Source organism: Elgaria multicarinata, chromosome 17, assembly GCF_023053635.1.
Source record: "Elgaria multicarinata webbii isolate HBS135686 ecotype San Diego chromosome 17, rElgMul1.1.pri, whole genome shotgun sequence".
Classification (NCBI taxonomy): Eukaryota; Metazoa; Chordata; class Lepidosauria; order Squamata; family Anguidae; genus Elgaria; species Elgaria multicarinata.
Genome location: NC_086187.1, coordinates 24,638,099 through 24,661,241, shown reverse-complemented (window position 1 = coordinate 24,661,241; position 23,143 = coordinate 24,638,099). Strand labels below are relative to the sequence as shown.

Genomic DNA, 23,143 nt, shown 5'->3' with positions numbered 1-23,143 from the left:
AATGATAATAATAGCCCTAGTCTTACGATATTCCCTACGGGGCTGCAGTTTAAGAGACCCCCTCCCCACCCTTGTGTTTAGAGTTGGTGGCGCCCGGCCTCGCGAGACTTGCGGGCGGGCCTCTCGCGCACATGGCCCGGCAATAGGGCGCCTCCCCGTGCGCGCGCGCCCCCTTTCTCCCCTCCCCCTTCGTGCGGGCCCAGCGCCTCTCTCACTCTCTCCGTGCGTGAGGCGAGCGGGAAGGCCGCGCAGCCCCCTCGACGCCCGTTTCCCATGCAGGAGACCGAGGAGAGCCTGGCGGCGGCCGCGACCTCCACCACCGCCGAAGCCGAGAGGTCCGGAGGCGGAGGCAGTGGCGGCAGCGGCGGCGAGGACTCGGAGGCCGAGCAGCCGGACGGGCCCTCCGCGGAGGAGCCTGAGGGGACGAAGGCCGAGCCGGAGCCGCCTCAGGAGCCCGAAAAAGGCGACGCCGAGAAGGCGGACGGCGACGAAGAGGCGGACGAGGAAGCTGAAGGGCGGCGGCGGCGGCAGCAGCACCAACCGTCGCCGCCGCCGCTCGACGCAGTGACGGAGCCGCCTCCGCTGCCGCCTCAGCAGGACGAGCCGCCTGTGGCTGCTGCCGCCGCCACTGAGGAGCCGCCCGCCCGGGAGAAATCCCCCGAGGTCGGTGTAAAGGAGGAGGCCGAGGCGGAGGAGGAGGCCGAAGCGGAGCAGGAGCAGGAGCGGGCTGAGGAGAAGGCTGGAAGAGAGTCTGAGGGGGAGGAACGGGCGGAGGAGGAGGAGGAGGAGGCCGAGGCCGACGAGCAGCCGCCGACCCCGCAGCAGCAGCAGCGAGAGCAGCCGACGCCCGAGGAAGCGGAGGACGACGACGACGATGAGGCGGAGCAGGAGCAGGAGGACGACGACCTCTCCTTCAGCGACCCCGAGGACTTCGTGGACGACATCGATGAGGAAGGTTGGTGTGGCTGGAGGAGGAAGAGGAGAGGGACGGAGGCCTCGTTCCCAAGGGCGACACGTGTTCGGCCGCATGTGGGGATAGAGAGATGAGGGGCGGGCGGGTGGTGTGGCCACGTGTTCTTAATCTTTGTAAACCGCCCAGAGAGCTTCGGCTATGGGGAAGTTTATAAATGTTGCTAATAATAATAATAAAAAATACAAGGATCTAAGAAGAGCTCCCCTGGATCAAACCAGGTGACGTGTTAATTCATTCATTCGCTTCTTACATTTCCATGACGCCCAGTAGCCGAAGCTGCCTTGGTGACAAAACATGATGACTCTGTGCAGACGACACACTAAGCCACAGTTTTTAAAGCTTTCTGAGCTAAACAGTCAGCCCATTCAGAAGACACCTTAAACCATGGCTTTAACAATGATGAATTAAGGCTTTTTGTTTTATTCACTGTGGTTAAAGCCGTGGTTTAAGGTGTCTTCTGAACACAACCCGGCTTTCTGGCTTGACCACCATAGTTAAAGCCATGGCTTAAAGTGTCTTCTGAACAGGGCCGGTATGGCTTAGCGTGTCGGGTAAACTATTCCTACATAGTGGCTATATAGCCACAGTTTAAACATGCTCCCTAACCATTTGGTGCAAAAGGGTTAGTGGCCTAGCCGTGGCTTAGTGTGTCGTCTGAACAGGGTCAATGTAAAACTTTTAACGTACACAAATTTAGTCTTTCTAGTCTGTCCCAGGGATAAGCAACTTGGTGCATTGCAGATGTTTTGGACTTCACCTCCCATCATGCCTAGCCATTTGAGCCATTGCTGTGGTGTATGGAAGCTGTTGTCCAAAACATCTGGAGGGCATCAGGTTGTCTGCCCTGGGTCTACATACAAGCATCCTGTTTCAGCAGTGGTTAGCTGCCAGATGTTTCTGAGAAGTGATAGCCCTCCCCTGTGGCTTGTCCCTAGTTTGTGGTACTCTGGGGCAAATTGCCCCTGAAAGCGTTCATTTCATTTGCCTATAAAAATCTTTAGAAGAGCCCTGCTAGATAAGACAGAAGGTCTATTGTCTAGAATCCTGTTTCCAGCAGTGACTAGACATATGCCTCTGATAGTGCAAATGTGCAGGGTAATACTTCTCTCCTTTGCTCTTTTATCCCTAGCAGCTGTCACTTAGAGGTATGCTGCTTTTGGTTTTGGAGGTTCCATATAAAGCAGCTATATTATTAAGCCGCTCAAAGTTTCTAGTCTGCATGGAACGTTACTTTTCTGTTTTTAAATTCTAAGAGGGATAGTGGGCTTATGAATAAACAGCCAGCCGCAAAAAGTTTAGTGGGCAGCAATTGATAGAGGGGAAGCAGAGCACCATGTCCCTCATTTGCTGGTTTGCTGCATTTCCAGAGAAGTTAAGTTCTCTGACCCTCATTCTTCAAGCCTGTTCATTCACCTGGAAGGGATTTCAGGCACTCACCTGCATGGAATATAGTAATGACCAGGTGAGAGGGTAAACATCAGACTGGTATAAAAATAAATAGATCAATGCTTCTCCATAAATTTGTCTTATAGACCTTGATTATAAGTCCACAAAGCTTAGTAGCTCATAAGTAACTACTTGTTGACCTGGCAATGTTATGCCTTTATTTGCCATTTGTGACATATTGGTGCTTCCCCCGCCCCAATCTCTTACACCAGGTTTATAACTCATTTACCAAAATTACCTAGCATGGTTTCCTGGTGGTGATTAATAACTCTCCACAGGCAACAAAGTAAAAGCTGATATTTTTGTTGTCATCAGTGTTTTTAAGGTTTGTCCAATGTGTACCGTATTTGACATAATTTCATGAGAAATAACAGGTAGGTTTCGTAGCCCCTAAGCACACCTTAAATGTTCAAACGGCTTCATGCATATTATTATTTATATAATGCTGTCAGCATGCATCCCACTTTACAGAGTGCAAGTGGACAGTCCTTGCTCAGACAAGTGTACCATCTTAAAAATTGCTACAGGAAACTGAAGTAAATTGAGGTGGAGGTAAACAGGGAAGTGATTTCCAGTTCTTTAAGAACATAAGAAAAGCCCTGCTGGATCAGACCAAGGGTCCATCTAGTCCAGCACTCTGTTCACACCGTGGCCAAACAGCTGTCGACCAGGAACCAACAAAGCAGGACGTAGTGCAACAGCACCCTCCCACCCATGTTCCCCAGCAACTGGTGCACACAGGCTTATTGCCTCTGATACTGGAGGTAGCACATAACCATCAGGGCTAGTTCGTTGCATATGATATCAGTTATATTAATAGTTATTATTATTGGAGTTAATAGCTACAGTATTAATATGATGCTAATAGCAACTTTCAGTAATTGTACAGCTTTAACATAGACAGAATAAGGCTGAAAGTGTAAACGTAGGGCCTGAGAGGGAATAACCAAAGAGGATCGCCGTGGCCATGATGAGACTTCACTCCAAGTGACCTAAAGCAGAATAAGATGCTTTCATTGTGTGACTATTTTGAGTTATTCTAAGCATAGAAGAGGACAGAAGAAACCCAGCTATCCAGACAAGACTACTTAGAAAAACAAATGCTTCTACTTTTGCCTCATGGGTTGAGTTCACTAAAATGGTAAGCTGCTGTCATCTGGGCAATTAATACGTAAATTAATACATAAATGTGGCAGCTAAGATATATCTTGAAAATAAATGTCAGAAGCAAATCTGTTTCTACGAGATGGTGGTGGAGTTTAACACTTCTTGTTAAACTTCACAAAATAGCAACTCAACAAAAGAACCATCTAGATCAGCGGTTCTCAACCTGTGGGTCGGGACCCCTTTGGGGGTCGAATGACCCTTTCACAGGGGTCGCCTAAGACCATCGGAAAACACATATTTCCAATGGTTTAGGAAACTGTATTGACTGAACTATGTCATGTATCATCTTTTGTATTATTAAAGCTATTGTTATGTATTATTTTCATTAGCAAACCATCCCATGACAATGGATCGTGTAGAGAAGAACGAAAATAATTTTATGGTTGGGAGTCACCACAACATGAGGAACTGTATTAAAGGGTCGCGGCATTAGGAAGGTTGAGAACCACTGATCTAGATAATCTTGATTTTCATTGTGTTTAGATACATGTCCTATAGTTTGAAAACATTTCCAGTAATACAGAGAGAATTTAACCCAAACATTGCAATTTCCTGTTTTCCCGTTGAGTCAATTTCATCCAGAAAGCATCTGTCAAGACCAGAGGCTTCCCAGCCCTGTTGTCTTTTCTCTGTTGGCACGGCTGTCCTTTTTAAATTTTTTACAGATTATTGGGTGCTAACAAAAGAATTCTATATTTGCACCAAGACTGGTGTGTGGCACAATATGGCCTAGCTGCCACTGCTTTATACATTTCGGTAAACCTAACTTCTGTCTATTGCTCTCGCTTTCCTCTGGACATTCCAAAATGCTGATCACAGCAACTATCATGAAACTAGTGGAGTAAAACATTTGGTATGAGCCTGGTGTGTCTTTAGAAGTGATACATAGTTAGCCCCTGTTTACATATAGTACATGATCTTTCAACCTCTGTTTCAGTCTAATATATTACAGTGTACTAGATTAGAAGTTCCCATTAGTCCTTATTCCTTCATATCTCTGGCTGAAATATTTATTAGATTTAGTTGCTGTATGTGTTCTGGAATTTGCTTACTCAAGAGTATGCTGAGAGAATCTAAAAGAGTTTCCTAATCCATGTTCAAATGTTCATGCTGTATGAAATGCAGAGACATGGTTCTCACCATTCAACTAATGTGAATATAAAAGTTAGATTTCCAAAGGCATTTTTAAATTGGGCATGTATAGCATTGTAGGGTTAGAAAGTACAGCGTTAAAACATATTAGTGATATCTAATTTCAAGCCATGAGTGTATAAATCAGTGTTCTAGAATATTTTGTTGGTTTTTTGTGCATGAAGCAATGCATGCCATAGAACTGTATCAAGAGGACCATGCTGTATAAGTTATTATAATAGAATATTATGAAAGGGGCAGGTGAATTTAGAGAACCAGACTGTAAGGGTGGGCAGAAAGTAGATCTCCAGATGGTTAGACCAATTCCCAGCATTCCTGACCATTGGCAATGCTGGCAGGAGCTTTGGCAAGAGAGATCTACTTTCTGACCACCCCTAAACTTTGAGGATGCAAAAGTTGTCTTAATTTGATACATGATTAAACTAAATACCTCTTTGAAAGCAAGGAAAACTTGTTAAGCTGCTATAATTAAAAGGTTTGAACTTGGCTTTCTCTAATTATAATGATGCTACAATATTCAAAGTGTTCAACACAGTGGATGACTGGATGTTCTGGGTGACTTCTTGAGATATTTTTGTAGTGGTGCACAGGGTAGCAGCAAACTCTGTAGTTGTATCATTAGGCCCCACTAGTCTTTTGTGTCAGAAGGTGGAGAATGGTGAGTGCAAGGCAGATAGTGCAGGGGGGAACAGTTCAACACCATGGTGGCTGCCACTCCTAGTTTTAAAGAGTTGGGACAGGCCTGAAGGAAAGGCAGCTGGACATGGGTGTATAGTCCTGAGAGGAGTAGCTTGCCCCTTAGTGGCTTGTCTGAGGGCAGCTAGCACTGGCTTGCAGATGAGGGGCAAGGTGCACAGCTGTTCTAAGTAAGTCTTCAGGGCAGTGAAGACAAGCTAGTGACATAGCAAACTAGGAAATGCTGTTTAGAAAAGCATATAAGGAATTAGTATGTTCAATGTTGATTTTATGTGAAAGGTATAAGTTAGCCTTCTGTATATTACCATAGGAATTTGATTTCAGTATGGACTTTGCTCCACTCCATTTTTCCTTCTATCAGACAGTTAACCAATCTAATGCAGGTTTGATTTATCTTTTCAATGCAATTATGGACACCATTCTCCTTCACTGCATATTCATTTCTCTTTGTCTTACTTTCCACAGAATTACTTGAAGATATTTTGCAAGAACGTCCACAGGAGGCAGATGGAATTGATTCGGTGATTGTGGTGGATAATGTTCCCCAGGTTGGACCAGACCGTCTCGAGAAACTGAAGAATGTTATCCATAAGATCTTCTCGAAATTTGGGAATATCACCAATGAACATTACCCCGAAGCTGATGGCCAGACTAAAGGGTGAGTGCATGAGCACGGCTCCACACGTTTTGGCTGTCCTTGCTAGACATGCAAAAAATTGTGATTGCCAGATTCCTCTCAGTTCCAATAAAATACTCTTCCCTCCCCCCGCCCCCACCCCAGTCTTTCAGGTAGGAAAAGACAGGCAGGGACACTGCCAGCCATGTTGGTGTAGCCAAACCAACCCCCTGCCAGCCTCCCCTGGTGCAAAGGCAGCTGTCTTTGGTGATGCTGGCTAGAGGCAGCCAAAGAGCCGCCGTCCAGCAGTGTCTGAGGAACCTATCTATCAGCTTTTCCTGTGGGAAAGGCATGTAGGTAATGTGCTGCCTTGGGCACTCAGAGGCAAGGCGTGGTGTGACGCACTGAGCAATACGTTTCCAAGCAGTTTGGCGCTCTGGAAGGAGTGGGGGTTGCCTCCCAAATGTTCTCTGCCCGTCTCTGCAGTGTCAAAGTTGGGAAGAAGGCTGGCTGCTTGTCACTCCCAGCAGAGCTCCCACCATGGTGACTGGAAATGTCAACGGTTGCTTTATGAGGATGGGGAGACCATGGGTTTCCATTGGGAAAATGGACTGAATATCAAAAAACATGGGTGGAATAAATTGTAGGCCTTCACAGGTTCTGCCAGAAGCGCACACTTAATATCCACTGCACATGGACAGATAATTCTTTTTGTAGTTGTGATAATAGGAAGGAGAGTGTGATTTGCTTGATGCAATAAATCCCATACTTAATAAAGCACATTTTATATAAGGTATTTTATTAATTAAACATTGGCATGATTTTGCTTCCAACATCCAGCTTTTCAAACTAGCAGAAATTAGGGTTACAGGTTAATCTTGCTCCAGGGTTGCTGGCAGGTTGCTCTTCTCTCAGTGAACCCAGTCATCATACTAACAGCTGTAGAGTTTGCTTCCCTTTCCTTCCCATGTGTTCCAATGCCAGCTAAAATTTATGATCTTCATTCTAGCATTCTCAAACAAATCTCCCATCTGCCTTCCACCCCTTTCATTTTCCCCTTTGTGTCTAGTCTCTTCCACAGACGGCACATTACATGCTTGTGTGACAAGGATGTGGAGACGCAGTTTTGTTACTGAGCTGTTGCCATTGTTCTCCAATATAAGGCAGATAGAAAAATATAGCTTGTTCCTGCTCTTGAAATGGCACATGCCATACGTGAGGGAGGGCATCTCGACAAGAGCTAATGCTGCAGCCCCATAATGGCAGACCCAGGTTTTGCTCAGTGCCCCATGCCATTTGCTCAGTTGTATAAACAAGGCTGGGACAAGACTGAGAGGTGATGATGGATATTAAGCTCTATCTATTTGAAGCATGGCATTGGCTGATGTCATTGCTGAGATTTTGCTGAATCCAGAATGTTTAGCCCTTCATTTCGTACATCACCTTTGTGGGCAATAAAGTCTCGAATGAAGTTGTCGTCACTAACTAATCAGGCGATTGCATTTTACTACAGGTATATTTTCCTCGAATACAGTTCTCCAACTCATGCTTTGGATGCCATAAAAAATGCAGATAGCTACAAGCTGGACAAGCAGCACACTTTCAGGGTCAACCTTTTCACTGACTTTGACAAGTGAGTATGGCTGTGGGCACATCCTTCCCTTAAAACAAGAACTATGCATGTTTTAAAAACAAATGTGTATAATTGATGTAATTGCTCTTTCAGATACATGACAATCAGTGATGAGTGGGAAATTCCAGAAAAACAGCCATTTAAAGACCTGGTGAGTGTTCAAAAGCATGTATGAAACATAAAGATTTCTCTAAAAGCCTCCACCAACAGAGGCTATCCCAAAATGTGTAGCTATGCAGTGAAAATTATTGCCCTGGATTCTGTCCATAGTAAGATATGAAGCCCTAATATTTTAGGTTGAGGACAATTGCCACAGGACCCGAATATGTTTGTTAGATTTCAAAGCATCCCAATTCTCTCTTTTTTTTTAAAAAAAAAAAAGGGTTTTGCAGCAACGTTTATAAGTATGACAGCAAGGTGCTAAACAAGGCATAGCATTGAATCCTATAAGAATGTAAAATGTTTGCTAGCCATCGTGAAGGATCCAGATATATCACACATCCATGTTGCGATGAATGTCTAAAATGTGTCCACAAACTCAAATGAATTAGTATTCACTGTTCTGACTTGGTGAGATTGGACGCTCACAAAATTCATCTGGGTTTTTCAGCTTTCAGATACAAATTTCCACGCTCCCCAAGCTTCAAAGATTTTCTGTGCCTACACAACAGCAGTTCTTACATTTGGTTTGCTTAGACCCAGAGCCATGGATAATATGAAAGGAAAAAATGCCTGCCATCTGGCTGAACGTTCTTTCTTCCATAGTGACATTCTCATCCGGCAATTCTTTTCAGGCCTTCCTTTTCCTCATTTTTTTTCCTTTTTGCCTTTTCTAGGGGAATTTGCGCTACTGGTTGGAAGATGCAGATTGTAGAGATCAGTACAGCGTGATCTTTGAATCTGGAGATAGGACCACTATTTACTGGAATGATGTTAAGGATCCTGTCACAATTGAGGAGAGAGCTGTGAGTGTCTCTAGGTTTCTCTGTACTTGAGAATAGTTTGTGTTCTGTGATGGTAAAAAGAGGCAATAAAATATGTAATAAGATTGGTTATTCATTTGGTTGGCATGTGGTTCAAGGAACATAGTAGCTGTTCAGAATACTTTGATGAATGACATCAAGAAATGTTTCTGCCAGTGAAAATGTTTCACATTTATATGTTCAGGAGATTCAGGTCTTCAGAATGCCAAGTGCCGCTAATAAGCTATGAATACATTGACACTTTGGTTGAACTTAGGCCTGCTTTACCCAGCTGAGTAAGGAACTTAACTTCCCTTTGTAGGGTGGGGTACTAAATTTTTTTGCTATGTATGAAAGAGAAACCTACTTCAGAATCAGTGGGATGTCTTTATCAGAAAACAATTGATTTTCATTTGATTTATATCCTGCCTTTCTACTAATAGGGAATCAAGGCAATTTTTGGACGAACAACAATTTACATAGTTGACAGAATTATGCCTTGGAACACGCCTGCTTCATATTGTGTAGCAAGTCAGGTTGCTTTGGGAGGAAGGTGGGTGTGACTTCCTGCCAAAAAGTGGGTTAAAATGTAATAAGCTGCTTGTGACAAGGGCAGGTCTGTAGCTCCATCTTGGACTCCCATCTTGGTTTCCTTCCATTTAAAAAGTGTTTTAAACTTCTGAGTCCTATGCAGAGTTTTCTAATTACATTCTTGTATACCAATTTTTCAAATAAGATGTGATCCAATTAATATATGCTGTACTTTTTCGCCCCCTGCAGCGATGGACAGAAACCTATGTACGCTGGTCTCCAAAGGGTACCTACCTGGCTACATTCCATCAGAGGGGCATTGCTTTGTGGGGTGGAGAGAAATTCAAACAGATTCAGAGGTTCAGCCACCAGGGGGTGCAACTCATTGACTTCTCACCTTGTGAAAGGTACTGTTAAACAGTTAGCCGGCAACAGTGCTTCAGGATGTAGAAAGATGTAATCCCTTTACAGTTAAATGTTCTTTTTACTGACTTAGAAGCTGTGTTTTATATCACCCTTTAATCAAATTCTCATGGTGGTTTGTAAGAAATAATAAAGCAATTTAAATGTAAATAGAAACAAAACGTAGTAAATCAAAAGACTTGAGAAAACAAAAAGCCTTTTTTACTGGTGCAGAAAAGACAGAAAAGTGTGCATTAGGTGACCCTCTTTGCGGGGCATTCCACAACTGGGGTGCTACCATTGTACTTCAGACAGCAGATCCCCTTCCCCCGCTAAAATTCTTAATCTACAGGTAGAAACAGAGGTATGTTTGTTGTTCGCAGCTGTAATCTGGTTTTCAGGAGTCCTTCTCATTCAGTAGCAGTTAGTTAAGTCTGAACAGTTTTCTCAGCCCCTTAGTAAAGATGAGAAACTTTGAATTCAGTTGGTGAAGCGTATTATTAGGTTTCCAGGCTTTCAGTTTGATAGGATGTCCAGGGCACAGAAGATCAAACTGCATTTCAAAAGTTTTGTCATCTTTCCTTGCAGCTGAAGCACCCTCAGGGAGTAACAGGACTTTCTTGTCGAAGCCTGTGTGAAAACAATTTGGGGGAGGGGGAATTGTTAGGGGAGGGTTCCCCTGTTTTAAAGGCCTCCAAGAGCCTGTCTCTCTCCAGATCTTGTTCAGACTATAACTCCCTTTATCCTAGACTGTTGGCCATAATGGCTGGGCTTGATGGGCGTCCATCAGCATCTGGAGGACCACCGTTTCCCCATCCCTGGGCTTTGCGAAATGTACCCAGTTTGTCTCCTACTGCAGAGGGGAAGGAGTTCTTGCTCACCTCTGTCTTCCACCTGCTCATTTCCTGGGTTTCTGGCCAGACAGGGTCTCCTTCTAGGCCTTTGGCTTCCCTGTTCTTCCTATGTGTACATCTCTTAGTCTCTATCTGTTTCTTCTTTCTGCCTGGTGGCTACATCTTATAGGGTCCCACAAACCATTTGAGCTGTATGGACACACACACCCTCTTAACAGTTCCAAATGGCTTTCCTGCCTGGAAGCAGCTTCCTAGAGATTATCATAGTTTATATTGTAGTACTCCTGTAGCAGCCCATGTAGCTTGATACAGAGAACCTTTGTCTCCTCTCCACCCACATCTAATCTGCCCTTCACTCAGTTACCCCTTCAGTTCCTTGGACCACCTAAGACTTCCTGCCTTGAGAATCTACCAGTAGTTGTGACTTTGAGGTGTGACTGAATTGATTGCAGAGATATTTACGTTTCGACTTGTGTCCAGTCTCCCCCATCTTCTCTGCATAGTCTGTAGATGTTTAGTTTAGCTACTGGAAAGAAAACAAGTTTTGTTTGCTAAGTAATTGAAGCCGTTGGCAGTATCATCACAATATGGTTCTTCTCACTATCAAATAGACTGTATTAATAGCAATGTCTTAATCAGTAATACTAAAGGAAGAACATGGCACAGGAGACATGGTGATATCTTACAGAGTTGTTCTGTTCCATTTGTGCACTTCTCTGTCCTCTATTGCCTGCTCTTTCAGTATTGTTTACTTTCCAGGGCACAGTATGAAGCTAATATTTTGGATCACTGCCCAAGGGGTTTTAAATAGCTATTACGAAACTGCCCGGTGTCTCATTAATTCAATGGTTCTTGGCCAAGTTGAGTGTTGTCTGTCTGAGAAGACCCTGAGTCATGCTGGCAACAAGAATATGTCTTGGCTGTTGGAAGCAGTCCCCTGCAGACTTCAACACCACACTTTTAAAAAATAATAATCATGGATTATGACTCTTAAAACACCGAAGCCTGCAGTTTGGTTGAAAAAATCTACTTGAGTCTTGACAATACGTTAAGATATGCTTGCTGACTTACCAGATTATAAACTTTGACTAAACGTTGTACTTTAAGCATGTTTTTTGTTTGTATTCCTGAGAACAGAGACTAAAAAAGATAAAACTTTTATTGATTTAAAACAGCGCTGAGGAAACTCTGGTCCTCCTGAAATAGAATCATAGAATAGTAGAGTTGGAAGGGGCCTCTAAGGCCATCGAGTCCAACCCCCTGCTCTGTGCAGGAATCCACCTCAAACTCTCCCTGACAGATGGCTGTCCAGCTGCCTCTTAAAGGCCTCTCGTGTGGGAGAGCCAATGACCTCCCTAGCTCATTGGCTCCATTGTCGTACTGCTCTTACAGTCAGGATGAACTGCTACTCTCATCATCCCTGTCATTGGCCAGGATGGCTGGGTCTTATGGGAATTGCAATCCAGCAGCATCTTGAGAGCTACAGTTCCCCATCTCTGGTTTAGAAATAAACAACTTTACAACTTGAAAGGGAACGACTGCTTTTCATAGAATCATAGAATAGTAGAGTTGGAAGGGGCCTATAAGGCCATCGAGTCCAACCCCCTGTTCAATTCCTACAATGAGTCTTTTCTTCTTTGTAAAGGTATATGGTGACCTTCAGCCCTCTAATGGATACACAGGATGACCCTCAAGCGATCATTATCTGGGATATCCTAACCGGACAGAAGAAGCGAGGATTCCACTGTGAAAATTCAGCCCACTGGCCCATTTTTAAGTAGGTTGGAGAGATAATTAAAATAGCTTTTTTTGTTATGAGGAAGAAAAACAAATCTTGAGTTCTTGAAATTTTATTTTTCTCAGGTGGAGTCATGATGGTAAATTCTTTGCTCGAATGACGTCTGACACACTTAGCATCTATGAAACACCTGTAAGTCTTTGTTTCTGTTGTTAACATAATGCAAAGTGCCTGTTCACAACCAAAATGTGCTTAAAAATGCTTTCCCACTATTGAGGATGGAAATACTTGTTTGCCATGGCCAGTGAGGGTCTCAGGCCCATGTGCTGAGGGATGCAAAGAGAGGGGAGTTTATGGACGAATGGTGTGTGGGTGGGTGTTTAACCCTTCACCTTCCCATGCATTCTCCCTTGTGACCTCACCCTGGTAATATTTTACCCTTATTCCCACCCTTGGAGCCTTGGGGAAGAAATAGCATATGAAAAACCGCCTGGGGAGAACGGGCAGGATTAAGCACTCTACCTATTTTCCCCCTTCAGATTAGTATTGCAAGGGAAACACAGATTTGAGAATGGATAGTAGTGGTGTAAATGCCATATTGGCCTTTTGGTGACTGCTGAAGACTGTCTTTTTTTACGTGCTTTCAGCATTAAAGTGATTCCTTGATTGCCTGGTTGTGGTGTTGCTTAATCTCTGTGCTGCTTAAGATAGTTGCTTTTTCTTAACTTTTTGTTGATTTTTTTAAAAATCACATTTTTAGAATGCACTTTTTGAACAGAGAAGTAGTCAATAACTTTTAATATAGATCTGATTGTAATTTTTTGATCTGCCCGTTACAAGTGTGTTCTTGGTAGGACTCAGTAATCGTCAAAATGATTTTGCAACCTTCTCTTTTTCTAGTCAATGGGTCTGTTGGATAAGAAAAGTTTGAAAATCACAGGGATCAAGTGAGTATGTTTTCCCCTTCCCCTTTAGCTCTGACTCCACTTGAAGCTGCCTGAGATATTGGAATAGGAAGTATTCTTCCTTTCCTTTTTCCAAGTCTGAGAAATAGGTTGTATGTGTGCGTGTTTTACGTGTCTTAAAGCTACTAAATTCTTGCATCCTACTTTTGCTTATCCTTCAGAGACTTCTCCTGGTCTCCAGGTGGCAATATAATTGCCTTTTGGGTGCCTGAAGATAAAGATATCCCAGCAAGGGTGACGTTGATGCAGCTGCCATCCAGGCAGGAAATCAGAGTGCGGAATCTGTTCAATGTGGTGGACTGCAAGCTACACTGGCAAAAGAACGGGGATTATCTCTGTGTAAAAGTAGACAGGACCCCCAAGGGGACACAGGTACTTGACTCCCAAACATTCTGATAATATTGATTGATCGTTTGCGAACCTTTGCTTTCATATAATCAAAACTGGAAGCTTTTCCAATTTTGGACTGCACCAATCTTGCTCTGGGTTATCATTTGCAGGTGTGTACTACCGCCCATAGTAGCTCTGTGCTGTCTGATCGCCTGACATATACATTGCTTGCTTCATGCTTATTGTCTTCTCCCTCCTTTCTTGTTGCATTTGATTGTAGGTCCCATTGTTCCCTCTTTGGGGACTATAAACTGTGGCAGTCCTCTAAAAGATGCCACCTCCTGTACTGCAGAGTTGCTTTTTTTCACAATTGATAGGACACACTTATTGCAGAAATGCAAAGATAATGAGTGGGCATATGGAAGAATCCAAGGTATTTATTATATCAATAGCTCAAACTCAGCAATAAAACCTCCTGAGCAGAATATGACGTGTTTATGATTATAAAGATTGATACTAAAATGAAGCTATTCCATCTGGCAAGGACTGGCGTTATACTCAGACTGGGGGTTGGGAGGTGTCTCCCGCACCCTCCACCCCTAGTTTTTGAGTGTTGAGTGACCCTTGGACGCAGTTGAATTCTCCGTAGATCATCACCTGCACATCTCAGTCAATTTGGGGTTGAAATGTCACTCTGCCTTCTATGCTTTATAACAGCCTTGCTTACTGTGCATTTCAATGGAGTACTTTGCTGTTCAGTTTTGTCTCGGTAGCAGTGAAGAAATAACAGTGCTGCATCTTAGAATCATAGAATCATAGAATAGCAGAGTTGGAAGGGGCCTACAAGGCCATCTAGTCCAACCCCCTGCTCAATGCAGGAATCCACCCTAAAGCACCTTTAGCTCTGTATTAAATACACTTCCTTTCAAGTCCTTCTCTGGTAGATGACATGCCAATATTTCCCCCTCCCCAGGGTGTAGTGACCAACTTTGAAATCTTCCGGATGAGAGAGAAGCAGGTTCCAGTCGATGTGGTAGAAATGAAAGGTAAAGGATTCATTTTACATAGTTCTGGCATGGTAATGCAAGACCTCGTATACTTCGCTTTCCCCCAACTTACATCGATTGCTGCATACATTTTTGGCTAGTGTTTATAGCATATTGAATGCATCAGAAGTAAAGCACTTCAAGGTGTGGTATGATATAGTCAGCTTCTTATAGGTAGTGTTAAAGTATTTCCCCCCTACAGGAAATGGCATAGAGTGCATATAATTTCAGGGTGAAAATATATTGGGTTCTTTGTGGTTGGGTCTGAGGTCTCTATTTCTTTGCATGCTGTGTTTTATGAAATTATATTTACATCTCACCTACGGATGTCAAGGTGGCTTATATAGTGTTGCCCATGTAGCCACTGGCCAAACCCTGTCCTGCTTAGTTTCAGCAGGGTTCCTGCATCATGTGTTTTCAGAGCGCACCCAGGGATTTTCAATGTCTCATGCAGCCACATGAGTTAGAAAGCTTTTCACACATCCTCTTACTTTTCCAATCCCGTGTACAACAGCAAATAGATTTTGTCCCTGTAATGTCACCAGGCTGATCAGTTCTTCTTCTTTTGCAGAGAGCATCATAGCCTTTGCTTGGGAGCCAAATGGAAGCAAGTTTGCTGTGTTGCACGGAGAGTCGCCACGAATATCCTGTTCCTTCTACCATGTGAAAAACAATGGGAAGATAGAGCTCATTAGTAAGTGTTTAGCGCAGTGGTTCCCAATTAGCTAAGTACTGTGGACCCCTTGTTTTTCAAATGCCAAGCCATGGACCCCTACTTTTGAAATTTTTGTTATCTCTATGGTAGTTACCTGTGCGAAGCATTTTTTTTTTTTTTTTGAGAAAATAAGGGGTAGCCCCTAATAAGCAAAGGATTTTAGGAATACTAAAAAAACAGACCATAAAATCTGTGATATTTGTGATATTACCACACAAAAATGACAATGATTTAGTTAGAAATATAAAGCCGAATTTAATTTTACTAACGTCTAGTTTACAATTGAACGAATTGTGACCTGTCGAGCAACTACTAAACCTAAATGTGATGGGAGGAATCGTGCCTCTTTTTGTCCCAAACAACCCCTTCCACATCCGGTTCAATATTTCCTACTTTTAATCTCAAATCTGGATCAACATCGAGCCGATTTCTATGGCTGTTCTTCATAGAACAAAATGTTGAAAATGTTTGTTCACAAAGATATGTGGAACAAAAGGGAACTAGATGTTTCAAAGCTTTTTCACCTAACTTCTTATAATGAGGAAAAACTGTCACCCAGAATTGGTCCAGTCTATATTCTTTGAAAAATGATTTCAATGAACCATCACAAGTCATGTCAACAAGTGTGTCTTGCTCTTCCGCAGATAGAGTTGTTAGTTGTACAACACCACATTCAAAAGGATTCCTTCTCCATGAGTTTTCAGGATTAGGTGCAGGGAAGTAATCTCTGAAGCTGGTCGCTAAATCACGCCAGTGCTTTCACACCTGACGTCACTGTCGAAGCAAACGGAGCACAGGAGATGGTGTATTTTCTTTTATTAAAATGCGGAGCTGATATGTGAATGGTGCCACGGACCCCCTGGGTGGGTTATGTGTACCCCCTGGGGTCCGCGGACCACCAATTGGGAGCCACTGGCTTAGCACATTTTACACGGGGATTCATTTAAAAAGTGTTCAGAGACTTCAAAATTCAGGAGGCAGTATGGAGGTAACTTGGACTACTGTGTTCGCTTTCTTACTACAGCACATTAACTTCAGACAGTAAGGAAGTTAAGTCAGTTTCATGTTTGTTTGTTTAATTTTATCTCAGAAATCTTTGACAAGCAGCAGGCAAACACGATATTCTGGAGTCCTCAAGGACAGTTTGTGGTGTTGGCTGGTCTCAGAAGGTAAGTACTGCCATTTCGCAAGATTAGGAGAATATCTTAGTCGCATAGCAAAATACTATTTTTCTGTGTATTCTTGATATTTCCCTACTGTGTAATAACTTGTATAGGGGTAACTGTTCACACATATTGTAGATGATGAGCAAATTCAAAAAGTGGGTATTTGAGTTTCTTTTACTAGGAAAGCTCAGAGCTTGACAAGTTTCAAGCTAAGGCATTTTCATAGGAAGAAAGTGAGTCTCAACTCTCAGGCTTCTATGGAAGCATCATGATCAAGCTTGTGTAGTGCAGCTTGAAACCAGCTCCAGAGAAATAGCCACACTAGACTGCTGTGTGAACCTTTAAAAAATGTTCAGTCTGTAAGCTGCTGCTACAGAACTCTTTGTTACTTGAGATAGTTTTGCACAGTTTGATTTCTCTATAAAGAACAGAGAGCTGCAAGTTACTTTTCCTTTATATAAAAGAAATGGAAATTCCCTCTCCCAGAAATAAGGTTTACCAAAGACAGTTGTTGTTGTTTTTTAAATGAAGCTTTCTCACGTGGGAATGAGACTTTGCCACCTCACTCATCCTCAGATCTCAAAGAACCCTTAATTAGATTGTTTGGGTTTTAAAAGCTAGGCTGTATGTGTGCAATATATGTATTTCTTCCGTTTCTCTGTGCAGCATGAATGGTGCCTTAGCGTTTGTCGATACATCTGACTGCACCATGATGAACATTGCTGAGCACTACACAGCCTCAGATGTCGAATGGGACCCAACAGGTCGCTACTTAGTGACTTCTGTGTCTTGGTGGAGTCACAAGGTATTCTGAAGACCTGTTTCCTTATCCCTCTCGACCTTGTGTCTTGAGAGGTTTAATTGCATTTATTTTAGCTTCGATAGCCTTGATTTGTAAGCCCCCTCTTTTTTAATAATAATAATAATGCTTATTGTTTCTCTTTGCCACTTTTATATATCAGCCCCTTAGTGGACCGATATAGTGGATTCGGTCTTACTGGAATAACTTCAAGAAAAATAATATACGAGTTGTTTCCATGTCGTTCAGATTTTTATATGAAACATTTGCCATACGCAAGTAAAAACATTCGTTGTAGAGTTAGGAAATTGTTCCACATCTTCTTAACTCCTCAGTAGGGTTGGTGGATGCTTTAGACATGAACTGTTCTGCTACTACAGAATGCTGGACCATGTATGATATACCTTGACCAAAATTGTCTTTCTAGGTGGACAATGCCTACTGGCTGTGGACTTTCCAGGGTCGCCTCCTCCAGAAGAATAACAAAGACCGATTCTGCCAAATACTGTGGAGACCCAGGCCACCTACTTTGCTCACCCAGGATCAAATAAAGGTGTTTGTCCTTTATCATGTGACGCTTGGTGTAGCGTGTTGGGGTTGGTGTCAAAAGAGTAAAGCTCAGTATTGTGGAAATAGTTCTAGTACTTTGGGGATGATATTGCAAAAGGCAGAGTTGAAGTGCATGTCAAACTAGAGATGAGAAGAACCATAGTTCAGTGACAGAGCACATGTTTTGCTTCCGTATCTGGCATGCTGAGTTAAATGTTCAGGTAGCAAGTGATGGGAAAGACCACCTCCAGTGACCCCGTAGAGACTTGTCAGTCAGAGAAGGCAGTACTGGACCAAAGATAATAGTCCCTGTTACATCCCTGATTACAATGGGAAGGTGACAGGATTTGAACCTGTCCGGTGCAGCCTCTAAATCCCATGTAGTCACCAAGGTAAGCCAGTTTCTACTCCAGGCTCCTATGCTGGTAAAACACTGCTTTTTTCCATCAGTTATCTGGGGCACTAATTAAATTTCAACTATTGATAAATTTTAAAGTGAGTAAATCTGGTTTACAAGGACAAAATGGTCCATTTTCATTTTAAAATCTGTGATGTGGTAAGGGGGTTGGCTACAGAACTTGGAGGATGCCTTTTAAAAAGTCAGGAAGTCTAGGATGAGCGACAAACCTCTAGAAATTAGAGTTACAGTTTGAAGGATTGCTGTAATAAAACGTGAAAGCCACTTGTAATGCATGTTATTTATTTAACAAAAATAAACGTAGTGTGTTTGTCTGTTTTTCTTCATTGCAGCAAATCAAGAAAGATCTGAAAAGATACTCTAAAATATTTGAACAGAAAGATCGTCTGAGCCAATCTAAAGCCTCAAAGGTAAACTGCTTCTGGAACATGAATGAAAGTTTGCTTGGAACAATGTCGCTCTTTTATCAGCAGTTGGTGCTGCCACTGCCAGCTTTTAATCCTCCTCATGCTTCTATTTGAGTGTAGATTCCCATTTCCAAATCTAGAATTTACTGTCCATAAAGAGTTCTGGCAAGGATGTTGTGCCAAAATGGAATTTTAGGGGAGAGGATATACAATATTAAGGGAAAGAAGTTGGTAAACGAGAACTCTTCCATCCTTTGGAGAAATCGAGGCTTTTGCTATATTTATATTAGCTGAGAAATGTCTGTAAATTCCTTTTCCTTCTTCTTATGTCATCTTTTTGGCCTAAATATTGGTGTACTAAATTTCACAAAGTGATAAACATTCTTTTGGCGCTGGAGAACTGGCACCCCATTTTTATTTTCATTTTTTTGCACATTTACATGGAAGTAAGTATTACTCATTTCCAAGGGAGTATTTAACAAGTAAGTTTTATGTTTAGGGTTCACAGCGTTGGAAGGCACAGCTGTTTTATTTTATTTCCACTATTTATATATGGCTCCCCATTCAAAATTTCGGAGCAGTGGACAAAATAAAATAGAATTCAGGTGGTCACTGTTGGGGAAGTTTCTCAGTGCACTTTGGAAGGTTTCAATAGCAGCTTCTTGCTTTCTGTAGGAACTGGTAGATAGAAGGCGAACAATGATGGAGGACTTCAAGAAATACCGCAAGATGGCACAAGAGCTGTACATGGAACAGAGGACTGAGCGGTTGGAACTCCGAGGAGGTGCGTTAAACAAGTACACTGATGGCTTGGAATACACTCTTTGTCTTAGGTTGTACCTCCTGTACATGCTTACCTGAGAATAAGTTGCATTGAACTCAGCGGGACTTACTTTTGATTAAATTTGTATGGTTTGTGCCAAACGGGAAAACATCTGGAATAATGCACAGAGAGAGAGGTGCCTGTTTTTTTACTATTCAGGGAAAAAAGAATGTCGAAAAATGTCACTTAAAAGAGTTAACCAGCTTTTAATGAAAAGGCTGTCTTGCTGCGGCTTTATGCCCTTGCATGGTTATGGTTCTGCTTTATTTTGGAGACACTTTCCCAAGTGCAGGATGTCTTTCACCCCCTTCAAATCATCCAAGTTTAATGCCTTCTCTCTCCTTCCAGGAGTGGACACAGATGAGCTGGACAGCAACGTAGATGATTGGGAAGAGGAGACTGTTGAATTTTTTATCAACGAAGAAATTATTACAGTTGCAGAGCCAGAGTAATCCGAAGGCCGTGGTAAAGTATTTTTTCCTCACATTGCCAGTGAGAGGAGGGGAGAAGCTTCCTGAAGGGCCAGAGACTATGAGTAACCTCCTTCTCCTTCTTCTTTTGCAGCACCCACCATATCTTGTACTGAGAAGGGATTCTTTTCATTTTCAGAAGGTCTACACATCTTTGGAATTTTTTAAACCCATATTCTCTCTGGACAGTGAATGCACAGGATTCATTCATTCTGACCCATTGTAGTGCCTTCTAGTCCCCCGCTGCCTCCTGAGGGGTCAATTGAAAGGCACTGCTTTTAAATTTTTATTCCTTTATTGGAGGAGGGTTTAGTTTAACTTTTAGAATTCTACCACCAGTATTTGCTGCTTGACGCTCCAGCAGTGCTCCCAATTGAGAAGCTCGGAACTGTTGCCCTTCCAAGTGCTCAGCCTTGGCGCACTTTCCAGCGTCTTTTTTGCAGACTACAATGCCTCTGTTTGCTGAGGACTGTTCCTGTGTCCCAATTGTACAGACGGCTGTTGGTTCTGTATGGGGAAAGATCAGCGAGAAAGCAGCTCTCCACGCGATGTGCTTTCACGCGCGGAAGCAGCACTACAGTGGGCTTTACCCTCCTCCATTCAGATTGTGACAGGATCTCTCCACGGGTTGAACATTGGAAATAAAGCAGATCTACATGCTTAACAAAGAAAGCTGTCTGTGTTATCTGAAAGCTTCTCTACTATGAAATGTGTTGGTTTGGCATTGGTCTGTAGCAAAGAAACCTTTGTGCTCCTCAGCTTAACTTTGCATTTGTTTGAATTCAAATCCTCCTTCCTTCCTGCCCAAATACCGATAAGTGTGTGTGGTGTGGGGTCCTTTCTTTTCTTTTTTTAAAGTGTCATTGGGCAAACGAGGTGGGGTCTATATTGGTTGCCTGATGTGCTGTCTACTTTGCAGAGGGATGTTAAAGGAGCACCTAAAACAGTTAAATCAGCACCATCTGAGCAAGGATTTTTTTTATTTAATAATAAATTGAAAACAGGAGCTCTGTGAGGCATTTGAACCTTAGTCTCCCATCAGGTGGTATAACTTCCTAAGAGAATTAAAAGGTGGTCAGCCTACAAGCTCTTACGGCTACGTTTCTCAACAGCAAGATATTGAAAGAGCGTATGACTGTATGTCTAAATTTGGAATGACTTCATAAACTACAGCAGTCCATTTCTGATCATGCGTATCACCAAAGCTTAAAGCAAAAGCAGCAAACTATTTAATGGCCGTCTGCCTTTTCGGAAAATAGACTTGGATGTATTCCCTAAACCGAATAAAGAAGAAAAATAATGGCAGAACGTTGGGCACCTAAGTGGCTTAGATAATACTTCCTATTGGACTCTCAGTAGTGATGATGAACTTTCCACTTGAGTTTTTTTGGTTCCATTTTCTGTACTGCTTGTAAGTGTGCCAACATGGGTCCAATACGAGGTATTGCCTAAATCACTGTATCCAGTCATTGTCCATTCAAATCACTAACTAAGTAAAGAGTATTTCAGTCTGTCTTCAGTAAGGCACAACGTTGTATAAAACATGTTCTGGTTTTCTAACAGATAACTGTAGAATTAATTTCCTTTCTGCAACAGGTATCTCTCGAGTTAATAGGTTTTTGCACTCCATCTGCAATAATAGTGGTGATCTACCTATTCTGTGGAAAGCATACAGTGCAGTATTTCTGAGTCTGTACCATTTCAGGAGGCCAATGGAGGGATTCCACCTTTGAGTGCTTCTCCAAATCAGAAGGCCCCCGTAGCTTGGAGACCTAGCTTGTCAAGGTGAATGTTTTAGTCTAACTTCCCAGGAGGTTAGTTTTCTAGGTTCAGGGAGATGTGTTTGGAAGCATTCAAATATTAAATGTCTTCATTTGCAGGCTGAAGGGTATAACCTTTGGGCAGTAGACACATACTTTGTAGGTTGGCATGACAGAGCCATTAAAAGAAAATCTATGGTAGCAATAATGCCAAGCAGGTTGATTATTAAGCAACTTGTGGGAAATTAATTCTTCATTTCCCATGGATGAAATACCAAGGTTGCAAGTGACTGAGAGGTGAACCTGAACCATTCTCCCCTTCTTGATACATTTTAACACCATTGCCTCCCTTCCAGAGATGCTGCATTTCTGTATATGTACTTGTTGTAATGATTTAAGGAAGGCTGAGTTGTAATTCACTCCTATTACGGGATCATAAGTTCAGAGAAAGTTATTATGCCTAATAAAAGAGTCAAATAGGCATGCTGAGATCGTTCGAACTGGCTTCACATTCTTCTTTCGGAAGACTGGTTTTATACAGTCCACAAACTTGTGATTGAACATGTTTTGTCATGGGTGGATTTGATGGGCAAAAATTACAATTTTTGATGCAAAAATTGCCTTCCATAAAGTTCAGAGTTGAGAATAGCTGTTAAGATATTCTCCTTCCATCATGTGACATTATTTCTCACTGTGAGTTAATTCGTGAACCTTGTATTCTTTTTTTTTTACTGTTGATTGACTCAGCCAACAAGTTTTAGTATTGCTTATTTCCAAATGCCTTCATCTGCCACAGTAGTTCAAATTTATCCAGCCCAGGACTCATGATGCTAAGAGTAATATTTGCATTAATTTTGTAATAACTTTTAACAAAAAATAAAATGATTTCTTTCTGAGATGGATCCCCCCCCACTCCCCAAGATTTTCAATCTATTCCTTTCCAAAGCACTTAGCTTTGTCAAACTGGGAGCTTAAAGTACTGCATGGTATGACCAAATTGCATCTTGCTAGTTCCACCCCAGTCAACGGGTATTCCAAATACATCTTGCAGCATTTCTCAAACTTGATTTGACTTCAGGAAGTCACCAGATAAACGGAATTGCACAGTTGTGAAGGATCTGAGTACAAATCCTCAGCCACAGAAACATGATGCCAAATCTACCTTGCAGGGTTGTTGTGAGAGTAAAGAGACCCCCCTGAACACAATGGAAAAATGGAATACGCTTATGAAGAACCATAATTTCTCTCCTCCATTGCTGCCTCTCTCTCTCGGTATTGTGTTTCTTACTCCTCCCTCTGCCACTTTGCACCACCTGCTACCCCTGAGGAAATCTCTGCAGCCTTTTCACCTGCTGATTGCTTTTCTCCTACCTACATCTCTGCTAAGACAGTGGTGCCGCTACCTTTACAAGTTGCCCTGGGTCTCGCTGGCTTGATGGGCACCCCATTGGCAAGATCGCCCAGCCCTGCCCAGAGGAGATTCACTGGGGCCCAGTCTACTGCTTCTACCACCCCTAGCTCAGCT

General features: G+C 42.6%; 1 protein-coding gene across 1 annotated transcript; it reads left to right on the top strand.

Annotated features, from left to right (window-relative positions):
* The first annotated feature begins 186 nt into the window (after positions 1-186).
* Positions 187-20,530, top strand: EIF3B (eukaryotic translation initiation factor 3 subunit B). The gene is made up of 19 exons (XM_063143623.1): positions 187-955; positions 5,900-6,092; positions 7,564-7,683; positions 7,777-7,834; positions 8,520-8,648; positions 9,426-9,583; positions 12,078-12,209; positions 12,296-12,362; positions 13,071-13,117; positions 13,297-13,507; positions 14,439-14,511; positions 15,083-15,205; positions 16,317-16,395; positions 17,059-17,197; positions 17,619-17,744; positions 18,491-18,568; positions 19,241-19,349; positions 19,737-19,853; positions 19,953-20,530. Exons 1-18 carry the CDS (start codon positions 274-276, stop codon positions 19,838-19,840), a joined length of 2,628 nt encoding a protein of 875 aa, XP_062999693.1. The 5' UTR covers positions 187-273; the 3' UTR covers positions 19,841-19,853; positions 19,953-20,530.
* The last annotated feature ends 2,613 nt before the right edge of the window (positions 20,531-23,143 follow it).

Excerpts from the sequence above, each read along its gene's own strand:
- EIF3B (XM_063143623.1), top strand. The coding sequence starts at position 274 with ATGCAGGAGACCGAGGAGAGCCTGGCGGCGGCCGCGACCTCCACCACC. Across the intron at positions 6,093-7,563 it reads GCTGATGGCCAGACTAAAGG|GTATATTTTCCTCGAATACA; the intron begins GTGAGTGCATGA and ends ATTTTACTACAG. Across the intron at positions 14,512-15,082 it reads CGATGTGGTAGAAATGAAAG|AGAGCATCATAGCCTTTGCT; the intron begins GTAAAGGATTCA and ends CTTCTTTTGCAG.